Consider the following 18,885-nt stretch of genomic DNA (forward strand, 5'->3'; position numbering starts at 1 on the left):
AAGCTGACGTCCAAAGCTAGTCGCCGACTGGGCATCCACCGTCGTGTGAAGACCTTCCTTGGCACACCTGAGCTGCTCACCACATACAAGGCTTTCATCCACAGCTCAATGGAATACTGCTCTCCCCTATGGGCCGGTGCGCCGGCCTCACACCTAGCTCGGCTTCACGCGGTTGAAACCAAAGCTTTCAGAATCATTGGAATCTCCCACGATGAAGCCAACTCCGAGGGCCTTTCACTCACTCACCGCAAGCAGGTAGGTAGGTGGTCTTTCTGCCTTGCACCGACTCCTATCCGGCCTACCTCCCCCAGCTCTATCTGTGCTCTGTCCGCCAAATATTCCTACAGCTCGCACAAGATCTACCAGCAACCCTCTTCTGGTGAAATTGCCAAAATCAAGACTTGCTGCTCACCTCAACTCTTTCATTCCTCTTTTCTCCTGTGTCTGGAACAATCTCCCTCACTCTCTTCAATCCCACTCCTCCCTCCAGGTCTTTAAAACAGCTGTTCACCACCATCTCTTAACTCTTCCTCCCCCCCCCCCTTCCCATGCCTCCTCCCCCCAAGCCCTCTCCCTCCCACAGATCTCCCAATGTCCCTGTTCTCTGCTGTTGTGCTTGTGTGCTTCCCTCCCTCCCCATCTCGTCTCCCGCTCCCTTTATTGTATGTTTTGTGTGTCTGTTTTTTTTGTTTTTTTTGCGATTAATGTTAGCTCTTACACGAGCCTCGATCTTGTATGCAAAAAAAAAAAAAAAACAATCGTTTTGTCCTTCCGTATACACAACCTCTCCACCAAATTTGTCCGAATCCATCCACAACTTTGTGAGATATCCTGCTCACAGACAAACAGACAAGGGTGAAAACATAACCTCCATCCACCTTCGGTGGCAGAGCTAATATAGATTTAAATGCACTACAATTACAGGAAGTCACCAATTTACATCGTCGATGCATTCCTTAAATCTGTGGCATATGAAATGACGTTATTGGGATGCGATTTTCCCATATACATGGTGTTATAATGGGGGAGATGCGTTGTCAGGGAAAACATTTTAGTCACCCTAACTTAACTTAGCCTTCATATAAGTACACATTAGAGACAAAGATTAAGCAAATCAATATAGAACACTTGTAAACAAGCGTTACGCCTAGGTCCCCCGTCGGGAAGTGATGTGAGTTGACAAAGTGGAACACGCAGAAAACATGCTATGATATGATATTTCGCTCACAAGGGTCAGACAAACATGGAGGCGCCCATCTTGGATTTTGACGTGGCGACCCAATTTTCAATAGCGTTCTTCCTTATGCCTAGATGCACCCACACACCAGAAGGTACTTCGCTTATTTTTCAAGATATTTCGCTCACAAGGTTCAGACATATATATGGTGGCGGCCGTCCTGGATTTTGACGTGGCGACCCACTTTACAATAGCGGTCTTCCTTATGCCGAGATACACCCACACACCAAATTAGAAGTTGGTACTTCGCTTATCTTTCAAGATATTCTTCTCACAAGATTCAGACATACATGGCGGCGGCCATCTTGGAATTTGACGTGGCGACCCAATTTTAAACAGCGTTCTTCCGTGTGCCTAGATACACCCACACACCAGATTAGAAGTTGGTACTTCGCTTATTTTTCAAGATATTTCGCTCACAAGGGTCAGACATATATATGGTGGCGGCCATCTTGGATTTTGACGGGGCGACCCAATTTTCAATAGCGTTCCTCCTTATGCCGAGATACACCCACACACCAGATTAGAAGTTGGTACTTCGCTTATTTTTCAAGATATGCAGGTTACAAGGTTCAGACATACATGGCATCAGACATATAATTGGCGGCGGCCATCTTGGATTTTGACATGACGACCCAATTTTAAACAGCGTTCTTCCTTGTGCCGAGATACACCCACGCCAAATTAGAAGTTGGTACTTCGCTTATTTTTCGAGATATTTCGCTCACAAGTTTCAGACATATATATGGTGGCGGCCATCTTGGATTTTGACGTGGGTTGCACCCACACTAAATTCGAATGCGGTCCTTCGCTTACGCACGCACGCATGCATGCGCACACACGGACGGAGGGGAAAGCCATAGTCCCCCTTTCGCTCCGCTGAGCGACGGGGGACAATAACGGATGTACACAAATAGATAAATTTCATGGTGCGAGCTGTGAGTGGAGGGACAACAGGTAAGGTGAGAAAAAGGCGCCACCGTGCTTCGGTCGAACGTCTGAGCAGGTGAGGTGACGTGCTGCTACTCCCTCACATCCGGCACACAAATGGAGGTTTGGGCGGTCACCGCACCGGCGCGGGGTGCTTTCCGTGTGGACACTAATCGTCCGGAACCAAATATGTCTTTTAACAGACGATTAATAACTAAAGGAACTAAAGGTTTCGGGAACTGAGTGGCATGCTGACGAGGAGGGGAGTGTCGTTGAAGCTGAAGGGAAAGGTGTATGCTGCATGTGTGGGAAGTGCTATGATTTATGGGAGCGAGACATGGGTAATGAACGTAGAGCAGCAATGAAGGCTGGAAAGGGTGGAAATGCGAATGGTTCGACGGATGTGCGGAGTATCGTTGAGAGAGAGGAAGACAAATGATGAATTGTGAAAGATGATGGGAATAGAGCCTGTGATTGATGCTGTGAAGAGGAACAGGTTGAGATGGTTTGGTCATGTGTTGAGGAAGGATGAAAGTGACTGGTTCACAATAGTGATGGAAATGAATGTAGAAGGAAGAAGAGGACGGGGAAGACCGAGAAAGACTTGGCTAAAGATGGTCGAAGAAGAAATGCGGGCAAGGGGGTTAACAAGGAGAGATGCAGAAAATAGGGCAAAATGGAGAAGATTATCATGGGGACCGCAAGGCTAACCCCCGCTCTTGCAGGGAAAATGGCCTTAAAATGCATGTTGTTTGTGTTGTTAATAACTAAAGGCGTTTGCGATCAGGGAAACTCGAATCATGGAGATCAAGTGACCTTGTGTGCGTATTTCCTAAGTAAATGGGGAGAGAGAACGAAGGACACCAAATCATTTATTCACAAAAATACGCACCCCGGGAATCGGATGAACAGAAATACACTGTACTTCGCGACTTAAATCGATTATTGTCCAATAATGTGTTAACGACGTTCCAATGAAACAACGCAAATAGACAATCAACTGGGTGGGATTTTACGAATTGGCCACAAACCCAACGAATTTCCCAACAACAAACTCGCTGACAGGCAAAAGTGCACAGCATCCTTTGCTTATATTGCGTATTACTTCCACATTATATCATTCAGATATTACTGTGAATACTTAACGTGCATAAGAGTGCCTTACAACACAAATATGCTCTCCATTCAGGGATCATTCAAGGAGCAGTCTTAACTTAACCCAACCACCTAAATATTTGAATCCAAGCGAAGGTGCAATTATGTTTTGTTTTTTTACCTTCGCAAAAGCGGAAGGTTATGTTTTGATCGCTGTGTATTTATTTGTATGTCTGTGTGTGTGTGTGTGTATGTTATTCGCATAACTCAAAAAGTATTCAACCGAATTGCATGAAATTTGGTGGGATGATTGGTTATTATACGGGACACATTTGATTAGATTTTGGGAGCAATCGGGTCAAAGGTCAAGGTCAAGGTCACGAAAAGGTCAAAATCGTATTTTTACCATAGCTGCGGCGAAGGTATGCGCTCTACCGAGTGCCCGTTCTAGTTTATATTTACTTGTAAACAAGCGACCAGACTGCGAAACACGTGACCACTCACTTTGGCCAACTACGTACACTCTTACATAAGGCGATGACGTACTATCCACATCATAGGCATTATCTAAAAAAAAAAAAATGCTATCATTCCAGACTTTTGAAACAACTTGTATAATAAATGTTTGCTTTCCCAAAAATTCCTGGGAATTTCACTTTAATTCTATTTCCTAGTCAACAGTGTACATTTTCATGTATTGAACAAAAGTTACGAGACTCGGTGGTGTAATGGTGAGAGCGACTGAGTCTGGGAGGTCGGCGGTTCAAACCCGGCCGAGTCATACCAAAGACTAAAATATGGTATGTGCTGCTTTATTGCTTGACGTTCAGCATTTGAAAGGATGGAGCATGGAAAATCCCCATCAGTTGGCATCCATGGAGGAAGAAATGCCCCGCTAAGTGCGGTGAGAAAAGCGATGCCATTTTTGTGACGTTGCTGGTACTTGATTCCCCCAGGGAGAGATGGCACTTCCCCCATGGTCAGTGGCTGTTTTAAGTGTTAAGTGCGTCTCGTCAGTATGTCCATATGTGTGTGAGTGTGTGAGTGGCAGCTCCGTTACGAGCCTTCGGCCTTGTATATAAATAAATAAATAAAAAAGTGAAAAACGTGATGATTGGATGTGGTTATTGAAATTTGACTTTTGTTTCACTTTTAGTTGCTCATCCCATCCTAGTAATAAAACGCTTCTTCTTCTGTTTGGTTCTCAGTCTGATTTTCTCAAACTACTCAATGAGGGACCATAAATCCCTCTTGCTTGACCACCGCCGCACCCGCTCCCCCTCCAACCACCTGCCCCCCCTTGTCCTGCCATCCCCTGTCTCGGTTCTCCCCAATCTCCCCTACTGACCTCTCTGAACTCCTCATAGGAATGAAAACTGCCACCTGCACTCTTGACCCCATCCCCTCCAGCTTTGTCAAGGCCTCCCTCCCTGCTCTCTCTCCACTTATCATTGCAACAATAAACTCCTCCCTGTCTACAGGCATCATCCCACCTTCCCTCAAAATTGCTGCTGTTACCCCCATTCTAAAAAAACCTGGTCTAAACCCTGACACCCTAAACAACTTCAGACCCATCTCCAACCTACCCTTTCTGTCAAAAGTTTTGGAACGCGCTGTAGCCACTCAACTCAAACATCATCTCTCTGCCAATAACCTGTATGAAACATTCCAATCCGGATTCCGCTCCAACCACAGTACTGAAACTGCTCTCCTCAAAATCACCAACGACCTTCTCCTCTCCTCTGATGCTGGCAACCTCAACATTCTCGTCCTCCTCGACCTCAGCGCTGCCTTTGACACCATCGATCACACCATCCTCCTCACCGACTTGAATCCACCTTTAACGTTACCGGCACTGCCCTCTCTTGGATTAAATCATACCTCTCTGACAGACGCCAGTTCATCTCCATCAATAACTGCAAATCCCCCACTGCTCCCCTCCCCCAAGATGTCCCCCAAGGTTCAGTTCTTGGCCCCCTCCTCTTCATCCTTTACCTGTCCCCCCTCGGTCACTTAATCCGCCGTCATGGTCTCCAATTCCACTGCTTCGCCGATGACATCCAGCTTTTCATCTCCACCAAGTTCGTCTCCACCGACACCCACTCTATCCTGACAAACTGCATCACTGAAATAAAATCCTGGCTTCAAATCAACTTCCTCAAGCTTAACTGTGATAAATCTGAAATAATCATCATTGGCCCAAAAACGCTCACAAAATCCACCCATAACTTTGCCCTCAACATCGACGGTATCCCAGTATCCACCTCCCCTCACATCCGGAATCTTGGCGTCATCTTTGACCAAACCCTTTCCTTCGACAAATACACGAAACAGATCACAAAGTCAGCCTTCTTTCACCTGAAAAACATTGCCCGTCTCCGCTCATCCCTCTCCTCCACGGCTGCAGAAACCCTCATCCACGCCTTCATCACCTCCCGTCTGGACTACTGCAATAGCCTCTATGGTTCACCCTCAAAAATCACCAATAAACTCCAATACATTCAGAACTCCGCTGCCCGTCTACTCACCCATTCCCGGACCCGTGACCACATCACCCCCGTCCTTTACAAGCTTCACTGGCTCCCCATCCCCCAGAGAATCCAGTACAAAATCCTCCTCTTGACATACAAAGCCCTCCATAACCTGGCCCCATCCTACCTGGCTGACCTCCTCTCCAGACACACTCCCACCCGCAACCTCCGCTCTGCTGGTACCAACCTCCTGACCCCCTCCATCCGGACCAAATTCAGATCCTGGGGGGACAGGGCCTTCTCCATCGCTGCTCCCACCCTCTGGAACTCACTACCTCACACCATCAGAGACTCCTCCTCATTCACCACATTCAAAACATCACTAAAGACCCACATGTTCAACACTGCATTCAACATTCAACCCACAGCATTTAACCCCTGACTATCTCTTCTCCTTCTCCCTCCTTTTGCTTTAAATATTTCCCTATTGATTCTTGTCTTTTTGCAATTGTTGTTTTCATGTATTGTTATGCATTATGTTTTCCACTCTGTCAAAGCGCCTTTGGGATTCTGGAAAAGCGCTATACAAAATAAATGAATTATTATTATTATTATATAAACCCATTTAATTATATATTTCGACTTTCTCCGAGGAGTTGCAGTTGTATATTTTTTCTTCCATTACGAATGACAGACAATTAGCCGACGTAACTGCTATTTTTACTGAAGAATCTCAAGAAGATGTAATTTCATGAGATTGTGATTTTAAACGTTTTTAAATTCAGTTTTAGCCCTGTTCTTAACGAACAAGCACAGGAATGTTAAAAACGGGAAAGAAGGGGGAGGAGAGGACAGACTTGGGAGAGCGAGGTTGAGAAATTTGGAGGGGGTGTTGAGAACTCATGGTTGGGAGTGGGGGGGTGGGGAGAGGGGGTTTGGAGGGCTCGAGGGTTTGGAGGGCTCGAGGGTTTGGAGGGCTCGAGGGTTTGGAGGGTTTGGAGGGCTCGAGGGTTTGGAGGGCTCGAGGGTTTGGAGGGCTCGAGGGTTTGGAGGGCTCGAGGGTTTGGAGGGCTCGAGGGTTTGGAGGGCTCGAGGGTTTGGAGGGCTCGAGGGTTTGGAGGGCTCGAGGGTTTGGAGGGCTCGAGGGTTTGGAGGGCTCGAGGGTTTGGAGGGCTCGAGGGTTTGGAGGGCTCGAGGGTTTGAGGACTCGCAGTTGGGGGGGCGAGGGTTTGAGGACTTGAAGTCACATTTTACAACAAGGAATTTCCGTGGGTTCCAGCTAATCCAAACAATTTCCTTGTACACAATATTTTTGATGCAACCTTTTTTGTGAAGAACTTAAGAGCTGGTTCCTCCACATTCAGAAGTGCACACAATTCCATTATTTGATGACTGCGATTCAATTTGTGGAAGGAGGGAAAATGTTTTGTACAAGCCATGGTGGTTGTCGTCATTAAAGACAAGTGGGTCGGACAAGATGAATAATGATTAGGTGGCTCCAACAAATCATCACTTTCACGAACTCGAGCTCATGGCAAAAAACGAACACAGGCTCACCACCTGCCTACGTGCTGACACTCTGCGAAATAGCAAAGCGATGCCGTGTCATGGAGGATGAACTCGTCTGCAGAATTCCTTATCTTTGACACAATTTGTTTTGCTTTGATGCAAAATCGAGAGAAATAAAGTCGCCAAAAAGAAAAGGCCATCTGCTCCAAAGGCCAAGGTCTGGCATGCTTTGAGGTTCAGACCGACAGACTTTGGCAAGGTTTCCATGAAACCAAGTTCAAGGGTTATGGATGACGGTTTACAATGGAATATGTCAATTTCTACTCAATTAACAGATTTGCCATCTCTGGTTCAAAACCTCGGTGAGCCGGCAACAGATTACCAAGACGACAATGACAACATGCACAAACATTAAAAGCAAACATCTGCAGTTCATCCGAGGCCATGGAAAACTGCACGTAAAAGGAGATATCAGGATGTACAGCAAGTTTGTGGCCAAACACAAAGTCACGACTGTCAGACAAAACTCATTCGGCTCCATTCTCCTTTGAACTCTCTTGACCAGCTTGTAATCTCCTCATACCCTCGATTTATGTTTCTGTGCTATGCCACACACTTAATGGTGACCTCTCATACCTGACACATCATGAAATTCTTACAGCGGAGTTCTCTTATTTGCTATGTCTCACTTAAGAATTCCACGAGGACCCTTGTTACTCCAGCCCCCCTCATGTTTAGAATATGTACTTGTAACCCAAGACTTCACGGATGATCCCCGTCATAACTACTGGCCAATCAACAGCAACCTCAGCTGTAAGGTCAGTGATAAAGATGTTTGCACTAGACCCAGGCCAATTCCCTGTGGTATTCCACTCATCACTGTTCACAATTCTGGCGTACCTTGTTGTGTATTGGCAAATGTGTGCCCCTCTGAGTGTCTGGCCTACTTGTCCATGCCTCAGCTAGTCTTCGTTCAAATAGTCTCTGCGATGACATTGTGTTCCTCCTTCCACTTTCTTTATCCCAGGTGTTGTTCTTTCAGCTTCCTTTCCAACTTTCCAGTTTTTCCTTCCTAAGAGTTTGCTTGTGCATCCATCTTGTCCATTTCTAGCCGGCATTCTTCCCCAAATCCCTTATTTGTCCAAGTCTCCCTCCATTTTATCCCTCAACCCTGCTGTCAGTGTGTTTTCCCCCTCTCTTTCTACAGTTCATTTTGTTCTGGTACGTCCTAATCCATTCTAATGTTCGAGTTTCTCGATGAGCCTCAGCTTTGTATACAAAAAAAAAAAAAAAGTATCAGAAACAGGATGAGCAGAACCTTACACTGGAGAAGGAGTGCCAATGGTAGTCCCTTGCTCCACATCCTGGCTCACCAAGCACGTTGGGAAAGAGCAGCCATCATTGAGGCTGGATAAAAAGAAAAAAAGAAAAAGACTAAAGGGAGGCAGGAGCCGCATTAGGCGGTTTAACAACATAGCACACAAGTCTCACACGGTCATCACATTGGTCTGACTGCATACATCACCTGCCGCAGGTAATCACAATTAAATTACCCTCGCAAATCAGAAATGCAGAAGCAAACACGGATAACTCCAGATTTTAGGTAAAAATATCGAAACTCCAGTCAAACAAAACAAAACAAACAGCCCAGTCAAACAGAAAACCAAATAGCAAAGCCTCACCTGGAGAACACAGGTAAAAACCAGTATTTCCACTGATCACCAAACACCTGCTGAACATTCTTTTTGAAACCCAAGTTGAATCCGTTCTTATCTGGGCCATTCCGAAATATTGGAGCCCTGAACGCCTCTGCGACAGAAAGCAAAGAGAGATAAGAGAAGGGCGAGGACAAAGTTTTTGAGCTCAAGGAAATAATTTGACACCATGATCGTTTTGTGTTAATGAAAAGCAGTGGACAAAAGCTCAATCAATGCATGTGTATGGGTCAAAAGGATATCCAAATGTACTTTCCCCAACCCACCCCTCCCCATTTCACCAAATTGAAAAATCTTTCAAATGGCTTCAAATATGATAATTGAAGTGTTTTGTCCTGGGGGGGAGTCAGAAACTTCTTTTTTTTAATCGGTTAGTAAGAAGAAACAGGAGTAGGGTATGACCCATAATTGGCATTCAGAATGACCTGTAACAAAAGAATGAAAGGCAGGAGGGGAATGAGGAAAGCTGGACAAGCAGAGCTTCCTGATTCAGGCTTTGAACTGCTCATGGTTGGAGATAATGGGAGAAGCAGGATGAGGCAGCCAATTGCAGATTTTGGTGATGTGAGGAAATAAATGAGACAAGCTTATTGGTGTTGCATGTCTGAAAGGACACACAGTAGGAGTGGCTATCTAAAGCCAAGCGAGTGAAGGGGAAGGAAGCAAGGGTGGAGGAACAGACGTGCTCATAGCAGTAGAGGATGAACGTACCCAGGGTTGAACGATTCTTGGAAACGAGCCAACAGTGGTAGCCCAAGAGCGAGATCACGCTGATGCCAAAGATGACAGCAGCAAAAAATAGGAACAATATATGAAATTTGGCATGGGTATTTTGCAGTGTATTCTGCAAGGCAAGAAAGAATTCAATCACAGCAGGTACACACCAAGATTGCTCAAATTCAGAGATCAACAAGGGAATACGATTAATTAATAGAGCTCTTCTTCTTCAAAAACTGCCAAATGTTCTCGATTGATCGATATGTACACAACATTATAACTAAACCGACATCAAGCAAGCAAATTCTGCTCAGAAACCTGAGGGAGAGAGTAGATGGGCACCACCAGGTCTATTTGCCTGAAGAAACACCATGATGGTACCCCAATGGCCTTTACGTTACAAAACCTTCGCTACCCAACACCACCACCACCACCACCACCACCACCACCCGTTTACTCAGACCCTCTGCAAGTTGTTACCCCCAACCAGATACTCCTTATTCTGCTCCCGTCATGCCCTTGAGCGCTGCGTACCTTCCAGAACATGAGGAAATACTGCATAACCGTGGCTGCAATGTAAACACAGTAAATCAGGGCGTACGCCAGAAACAGTATAAAGAACTTGTAGTTTGAGAAACCAACGCAGTTGTTCACCCTGCAGCAAAAATAAAATAAATGTAATGTTAAAACCAAGGTGTGTGGAATTTCTCCTACAAACAATCACAAATGGCAATTTAACAGTTTCGCAATATTTGCAGGTGGACAAAAAAAAGACAGAAAATATATATATATATATATATATATATATATATATATATATATATATATATATATATATATATATATATATATATATATATATATTGGCCATACTGCCAATATATATATATATATATATATATATATATATATATATATATATATATATATATATATATATATATATATATATATATATATATATATATATACACAGGGTGAGTAAAAAGTAGTGCCCGATTTCTATTTATTAACAATTATTTATTATTAACAATATTAACAATATTTATCATTAACAATTATTATTAACAACAACAACATTATTAACAACAATTATTAACAACAATTATACCCTACAATTATTAACAACATGACATCCCAGAAAGAATCTGACAGCCTAAAAAACAGAAATCGGGCGCTACTTTTGACTCACCCTGTACATACAGACTTGGCATTTAATATGGAATATTTTTTTTGTGGGGGTGAACTTACTTTTCAAGATGCCTTAGAACCAAAAGTTCATTGGAATTATGTTGAAATTATTCTAGATTTTGTTAATGTGACCTTTAAAAGAAACAAAAACCACATTTGACATTTCGAAGCAAATAAATTGATCCTTGAAAGTGATGCAAACTGATATCGAACTCAATTCATGGACAGTACTGTGTTAAACTTCTGTACGTTTTCCAGAAGTATCTCTTTATTTTGCACATTAGCCAAAAAAAATTTCAACAAAAACAAAAGCTAAATTATGACTGGGATTACGGACAGTAAAATTACAGTTCAGTACTTCGTGTAACCCCCACGAGCATTCAGGAGAGCACGTACACGTCGAGGCATGCTGTTCACGAGATTTGCCAAGGTTTGGACAGGAATTTGATGCAGTGACAATAGTCTGCTGCAATTCACGCACAGAGGCAGGCTGCTAGTCCAAGTTGTCGATTTGACGAGTTAATTCTGCCCACAAGTTCTCTATCGGATTCATATCCGGGGACATGGCAGGACACTCCATATGCTCTACACAACGGTCAGCAAGAAAGTGTTGGATCATGCGAGCATGATGAGGCCGTGCATTGTCATCTTGGAAGACAAAGTTTCCTCGAAAGGCTGCACGAGCAAATGGAAGCAATGTTTCTTCCAGAATGACCCTGTACTTGAACTGGTTCAGGTTTCCATTCAGCACAATCAGGTCAGTTTTGCCCCCTGCATGAAAAGCAGCCCAAACGGTCACCCCACCACCTCCAGCTTGGACTCTTGGCACTATACAAACTTCGTTGTAGGCTTCATGCACTTGTCTGCGCACTCGGACGCAGCCATCTTGACAATAAACCAGAAATCTAGACTCGTCACTGAAGGTCACATGATTCCAGTGTCCTGGCTGCCATTGACAGTGCCTCTCTGGCCCACTGCAATCGGCGCTGGCTGTGTTGTCTGGTCAGGCGTGGCTTTCTCAGGGGACCCCTGGCACGATAGCCTGCTTGAACCAGTCGTTGATTGACTAGCCTTCTGGATACAGGCACATTTGTCAGTTGCTGCCACTCAGCCCTAAGCCGATTAGCTGACTTGGTACGGCCATTGCAGACTAACCGGTGCAGCTGGCGATCATCTCTCCTTGTGGTTCTGCGTGGAAGTCCTGGCCTCGGTATTGGAGTAGGGACACCCCTCTGAGCATTTCGTTTCAGGATCTTTGACACCTGACCTTGAGTGATGCCATACTGCCAAGCAATAGCACACTGTTTCATGCCAGAATTTCGTAAAGCCACCACTCCATGACAAACAGCATTGTCAAGTTGACGGACCATCTCCAGAGGCAGCGGCAATAACTTTTGTCGACGTGCAGCAGTTGTTTTCCACTAATACAGAACGCAACAACCCTTATATACCCGATTGTGAAGCCAATCGTCAAATGTACCTGTCCTTACATTTTGTCACGCCACCTGTGATATAATCCTGTTATTGACTTCTTGCTGCGAAAGACAATCAGTGACATGGTTCTTTCAACAAAGACATCACCGAAGGGTAAAAGAAACTCACCAGATTGATATACTGAGTTCGGAAAGTAAACCCAAATCAAGAAAAAAAAAATATTCCATATTAAATGCCGTCTGTGTGTGTGTGTGTGTGTGTGTGTGTGTGTGTGTGTGTGTGTGTGTGTGTGTGTGTGTGTGTGTGTGTGTGTGTGTATGTATGTATATATATATATATATATATATATATATATATATATATATATGTATACACACAGACTATTCTATTTGAAAATATATTTGAAAATACATATTTTGAAAATAATTTTGAAAATAAATACAAATAACATATTTGAAAATAATTCAAATCTTTATATTTATTTTTATATATATATATATATATATATATATATATATATATATATATATATATATATATATATATATATATATATATATATATATATATATATATATATTGTTGCGGACATGAGGCCTGTATTTTTTTGATTGTGTTGTATTGTGGTAAATTGGTGATGATTATTGTTATTCTGCGCCCCCCTTACCTCCGGAGCTGTGTAAAGGTGAAAGGGCATCCCATAATTAGTCCACAAGCATACACGTCAGCCAAGTAATAGAATACCCCTGTTGATAGTTATCTCTTATTCTGTGTTTTAGGGTAAGGCTGTGTCTCCCATTAATTGAAGTACTCCATTGCACCAGTGAAAGAGAATAGATCCCCTTTCCTTCCCATCCCCAAAATCTCCCTTTCCTTCCCATCCCCAAAATCTCCATTCCCTTTTACATCCCCTCTCGTGATTGCCAACTCTCCATTCCCATATTACATCCCCTTTCGTCAGTGCTGAGCCCTCGATTCCCAATTACCTCCCCTCCAAAACCGCCATTGACCACGAGGCTCGAGTCGGGGAAGAAAGGCGTGTCTCCACCTCGTCATAGAGGGGAGGAGGGGCGTACCCGCCCGTCGTCATCGAGGGCGGAGCCCGAGGGTCGCGCGACCAACCAGGGCCGAGGTGAGCACCCCGATGGGCGTGTCCAAAACGCCGGCGGCTGAATCGCTGGAGGCGCTATAAAAGGCGCAAACGGAAGTGAGTAGAGAGTTGGTCTGAGTCGGTTGCCAGAGGAGGGTCAGTGGTTGCGTTGGTTGCGGTGGTAAGAAGTCGGTGGTGAGAAGTGGTGGCGTCGAGGGGTCAGTGGTTGCGTTGGTTGCGTTGAGTTGTCAATGGTGAGGAGACACCAGGGCCAAGAGAGAGAAGGTGCCAAGGGCCATTACCAGCAGTTGCGCCAGGGACGGCAGACGCGCCCTGAGCTGAGCCAGAGAGGCAGCATTGACTCCACCAGGCAGCTTCAACCCGTTACCCCGCGGGGACCAAATAGCGGTGGCATCGGTGGCCGTCGAGGTCCAGCCGACGTCCCGTGCGGGATCAAGCCCAAACCATCTGCCCCAGCTGAACCTTCCCATTCCTCCTTCCAACATTCATTCCATTCCATCCTTCTTGTATACGTGAGTTTGTTTTGTTTGTTCTGTCCCTGGGTATTTAATTAAGTCTGTAGGTAAGCTAAAATTTGCACTGTGTCACCTGCGTCTTATGTGTTGTAAATAAAACTTGATTGCTCCTTTTTGCTTGTGTGTGGAAATAATAAACCCCATTACTCGTCTGTACGTCTTCTCGTTTTATTCCTTTTCCTCTTGCATTGCGTCGTTTTTGTCTTTTCCCTCATTGAGCAGCTGTGGTGCGATACGGCCAAAGTTCTGGGTGAATCGGGTGAGTCAGGGATCCTGTAACGGTCGCGGCAATACCAAACCGCTCGGTAACTAACATCTTAATCCGCGATCTGTAACAATATATATATATATATATATATATATATATATATATATATATATATATATATATATATATATATATATATATATATATATATAAATATGCGTGATATATTCAAACAATTCTTCACACGTGCATTTACAAATAAAATACTATAGACCTGCGAAAACAAATGGTATTTGAGAGGATTTTTGTGGGAAGGATCTTTCAAACATTTCGGAAATTGATAAATAAGAAGGAATGATCTCCAAAACCCTGGATGCCATTATCATAATACTGTTACGAGGAATTTGTTTTTCCTCGTAACTTTCATGTTTTCCTTTCCTCGTTTTCTTCGTACCAGTTCCATAACTAGAATGTATTAAGAATCGTATGGGCCGTGTGCCCGAGTAGGGACACGTCAGAGGTAAGTTGTGCGTAATATATGCACTGAGGAGGCAATGAACATCCATCATAGAAGCAGTATAGGATAAGGGAGGATTTCTCAAGCAAAACCTCCAGTCTACAGGCAAGGCCAGGCGAAGGACTTGTGGCAAGTGGGAACGTGCAAGCAAAAGCACTACACCTGTGGTTTTGGGAAGGAGAGCTGCACAGTGCACATCCCACGATATAGTGCGCTGCAGCCAGGCCGATCACTTGAAGGTGCAGCCCCCACATGGTGGGACCAGCCTCGTGCTTAAGGGCTGTACCCAGGGCACAAGAGCAGCATTTGCGCATCTCTATCTCTCTATCTCTCCAGCTTGGCCTGTAAGGATCGGAATCTGCTACTCGGGGTGAGGAAACATTCATGCAAGGAAACTGATTGGACCAAATATGTGGTGTCGGAGTGGAACGGAGGCACAGATTAAATTTCACAAGTCCTTGCTTGTCCCTGTATGGAACTGTATAGAGTAGTATAGTCTGTGTACGAGTACGTAGCCAATCGCGATGTAATAAGCAGGGACACATCAGCTGGAGGATTGTCTTCTTTGAAAGTTTACCATATGGAGGGGGGGGTGCATCGTAATAAACAGCGAGGGTTCAAAGTGAAGGAAAGGTGTGTAAAACCTCTTGTAATCCACCTGGTGCACCAGGTGGCAGCAGAAAAGCAAAATAGAGAAAAAGACAGATAGTGGAGAGGTGGCAGAGCTATGGACACCTCCAGGGGCAGCACTATGGATGCCTCCTGGGGGTTGGAGTGCAGGGATCGCATGAGTTCTGGGGAGAATTGGAGTGTGCCAGAGAGAGTGTCATGCTCAGAGGAGAGATGAAGGGTTGTTCCCAAGGACAGCTGCTCATCTGCTTGCCTGATTGTGTTCCTCCCTTCACCCTGTACCTGCATTCGTCAGCTGCTGCCTATTCCTCGTCCTGCCTCGCCTTAATCACCTCCTCATCGCCTGCTTGTCCCGCTTGTTTTGTGGCTGCTCAGCACCCCGTCCTCCTCCATTACCAGAAGACGGAGTGATCGTGCCACCCGGTCTTCGTGCCCTTTCCCCATCTGTGATCGAGTCTGGAGTGAGGCACTTTAGATTTATTTTACGTCATTGTACATAGTTACTTGTTCTTCCTTGCATTTCATTTTTCCCTTCCATCCCGCCATTAAATTCAATCTTCCCCTGGTTCGTTTGTTTCAACACTAACACTAACAAACACACATGCCCACGCATACGCACATGACCACGCATACGCACACGTTACGATATTCAACTACCGTCAGCTACGTTGCAGGTTCAATGCTTGTATTAATTATAAGTAATGTGTTCCCACCTTCTTGCCTTTGAGCGCGCTCGGAACAACCGCCAGTTTCGCAATGTGTTCAAATGACATTTGGGGAATATGAAATTATAGGTATTTCCGCTATTAAAACATGAAAACACAGGCCAGTGCCATCTGCTTGCAGTAGCAAGGCAGGTGCTGTCTTTTGGCCCCTGGCGCAGAGGGTGTGCATTGGCGGGATTGCCTGACATGCCAATGCCAAGGAAGGAAACAAAGGAAAACTTATTACCATGGGGGGGGGGGGCAGTGTGTGATGGGCGCCGTATGTGATGGACGGAGGTTATGTTTTCAACCATATCTGCTTGTTTGTGTGGAGAATATCTCAAAAAGTTGTGGATAGATTTGGATTAAATTTGGTGGGCAGGTTGGGTGTGCGACAAGGACAAATTGATTAGATTTTGGTGAAGATCTGGATACTATAAGTGATTCGTAACCATTGAAAGATAGGGCCAAAAACGATATAAAGCACGATATCTCAAAACGTTGTGGACAGATTTGGATCAAACTTGGTGGACTAGTTTGCTGTGTGACAAGGACAAATTTATTCGATTTTGGTGAAGATCTGAATCTGGATCCAGATCAGAGTTAAAAAATTAAATAATTCTTCACCATTGAGAATATAAAAAAGAATGATCGTTTTAATGCCATTTTCCCCGCTAGAGCGGGGGTTAGCCTTGCGGGCCCCATGACAATCATGGTTCCCTGTTTGAGGCAATGTTTTTTTTATGGCCGGAAGCCCTTCGTGACGCCAACCCTTGGTCATGCTCTTACGATGCGCAGGGATATTCTAAACCTATTCTAAGCAGGTACCTATTCTAAACCGGGGTACACACCGGGATCATTCATCCCAGCAAGCTGGTACTCAAATTTGCCAATCTCGGAAGGATGACAGGCTGAGTCAACCCCCCTGGCGTTAATTCAGCGATCGACCGGGATTCGAACCCAGGATCCTAGGATCCCTAGCCGGCACCCTAACCGCTAAGCCAACACCAGGGATAAACCATTGAGAGATGGGGCCAAAATCGATACACTGGTATAGCATAATATTTCAAAAAGTTGTGGACGAGTTACGACAAAACGAGGTGCACGATTTGTTTAGGTGACGAGAACAAATCGATTTGATTTTAGTTCAGGTCCAAATCCAGATCAGACCTATCCGTGGGATACAAAACGTAAACTGTTCAGCCTGGCGGGGGTATGTGCTCTCCCAAGTGACCTCCTAGTTTTGTGAATGCCACTCCAAGACACCAAAAGGGAAAATCCACTAACCGGTGTCTGCCCCGTGAAGGCACCATTGCCCGAGAGATAGAACGGCATGTATGAAAGGCAAATAGTTTCAAACAAACAGAGTTTTGGATGGCAGATAGTCACAACAGGATACAACAAAGATCTATATTCCTTGATATTCATCCAGAAAATTAAAAAGCACAATTCATTTCACAACAATAACTCTACTCCTATGGTCAAAATTAATTAGGCCGTAAAAACAAAAGTACTGCATTCCAACATTTTTTTTTCCCCAAAGTACGCTCTCTGATCAGTGATACATACCATGGACAATGATGATCCATTTTTAAAATACACCTGAAAATGAAATTCACTCATTAGAGAAAATAATTTCAGGTCAGACAAAAAAAAAAAATGAAATAAGACAATTCATAAAATTAAAATAATTCAAATCTTTTTTCTCTCTCTCAAAACTATCTGAATGTGTTTGGGGATTGACCATTTGCTTGCATTAATTACCAACATGCAGAAGAAAATGACATTATTATTACTAGTTCCATAATTTTTGACATCAGCTATTTAAAAAGTTAAAACCAGCGATTTTATTAAGATGCAGAAATAAACAGCCACATCAACTGAATTTACAAGCAACACAATCCCAAAAGCACAACTGGAAACCACTTAGACAAAATATATAAAAGTCACACCCAATCCCATCAAAAAATGAAGAAGAACCATTCTATCCCACCACATTTAATTTTAAAGCATTCTAAAGGGAAATGCTAAAGCATTCTAAAGGGTTTCGGTCATTTCTAGGCTTTGCCTATTTCATATTAAAAATGCCCAACTGAACCGCTTCCTTCGGACACAGGTGAGATTTTTATCAACAGGATAATATACAAAGAGCAGCATACATCAATATTTCTATTTCATCAAAATTGTACACAGTTCAGTATTTTTGTCAAGACTGTATATCAACTGCACAGTGTTCCCCAAACACAATTTACCATCTGCTCCATGAAACATTTCAAATCCGATCACACAGTAACCAATAAATTACCTCAATTCTGAAATTGTGCTGCCAATTAGATGCAACAAGATTGAACGAAACACCAATGTTTCTATTTGCCGATCAGAACAATGAAAATGATGACAAGAAGAGTCGAGACCCATTACGTCCACCACCAAAGGTGGATGGAGGAGGTTATGTCTTCATCCCTGTCTATTTGTCTGTCCGTTTGTTTGTGAACAAGATATCTCAAAAATTTGCGGACGGATTCAGACGAAATTTGGCAGAGAGGTAGCGTTTGTGACAAGGACGAAATGATTAGATTTTGGTGAAGATCCGGATTCGGATCCGACTACTAGAATTTTTTTAAGTGATTCTTCGCCATTGGGAGATCGGGCCAAAAACGATAGATAGCAGAATATCTCAAAAAGTTGTGGACGAATTTGGATGAAACTTGGTGGACCGGTTGGGTGTCTGAAAAGGACGATTCACTTCGATTTTGGTGAAGATCTGAATATGGATTCGGATATGAGAATTTAATTTTTTAAGTGATTCTTCACCATTGGCGAAGTATTTTACAGAGTATTTTACAGAGTACAGGTCAATACCTTTCTCCCATCCCCCACGGCCCGGAAGTCCAGGCTTCG

General features: G+C 44.0%; 1 protein-coding gene across 2 annotated transcripts in view; it reads right to left on the bottom strand.

The window, feature by feature from the left end:
• The window catches only part of LOC137439477 (palmitoyltransferase ZDHHC20-A), a 65,429-nt gene that overhangs the window by 14,621 nt on the left and 31,923 nt on the right, over window positions 1-18,885 (bottom strand). For both annotated transcript variants that reach the window (XM_068135252.2, XM_068135251.2), the window contains exons 6-10: window positions 17,554-17,586; window positions 10,209-10,329; window positions 9,669-9,801; window positions 8,925-9,051; window positions 8,566-8,649 (exon numbers count right to left, since the gene is read on the bottom strand). In XM_068135252.2, the coding sequence (XP_067991353.1) occupies window positions 8,566-8,649; window positions 8,925-9,051; window positions 9,669-9,801; window positions 10,209-10,329; window positions 17,554-17,586 (498 nt within the window). The remainder of the gene's footprint in view (window positions 1-8,565; window positions 8,650-8,924; window positions 9,052-9,668; window positions 9,802-10,208; window positions 10,330-17,553; window positions 17,587-18,885) is intronic.

The sequence above is a fragment of the Myxine glutinosa genome, chromosome 14 (assembly GCF_964187855.1).
Source record: "Myxine glutinosa chromosome 14, kmMyxGlut1.1, whole genome shotgun sequence".
Taxonomy (NCBI): domain Eukaryota; kingdom Metazoa; phylum Chordata; class Myxini; order Myxiniformes; family Myxinidae; genus Myxine; species Myxine glutinosa.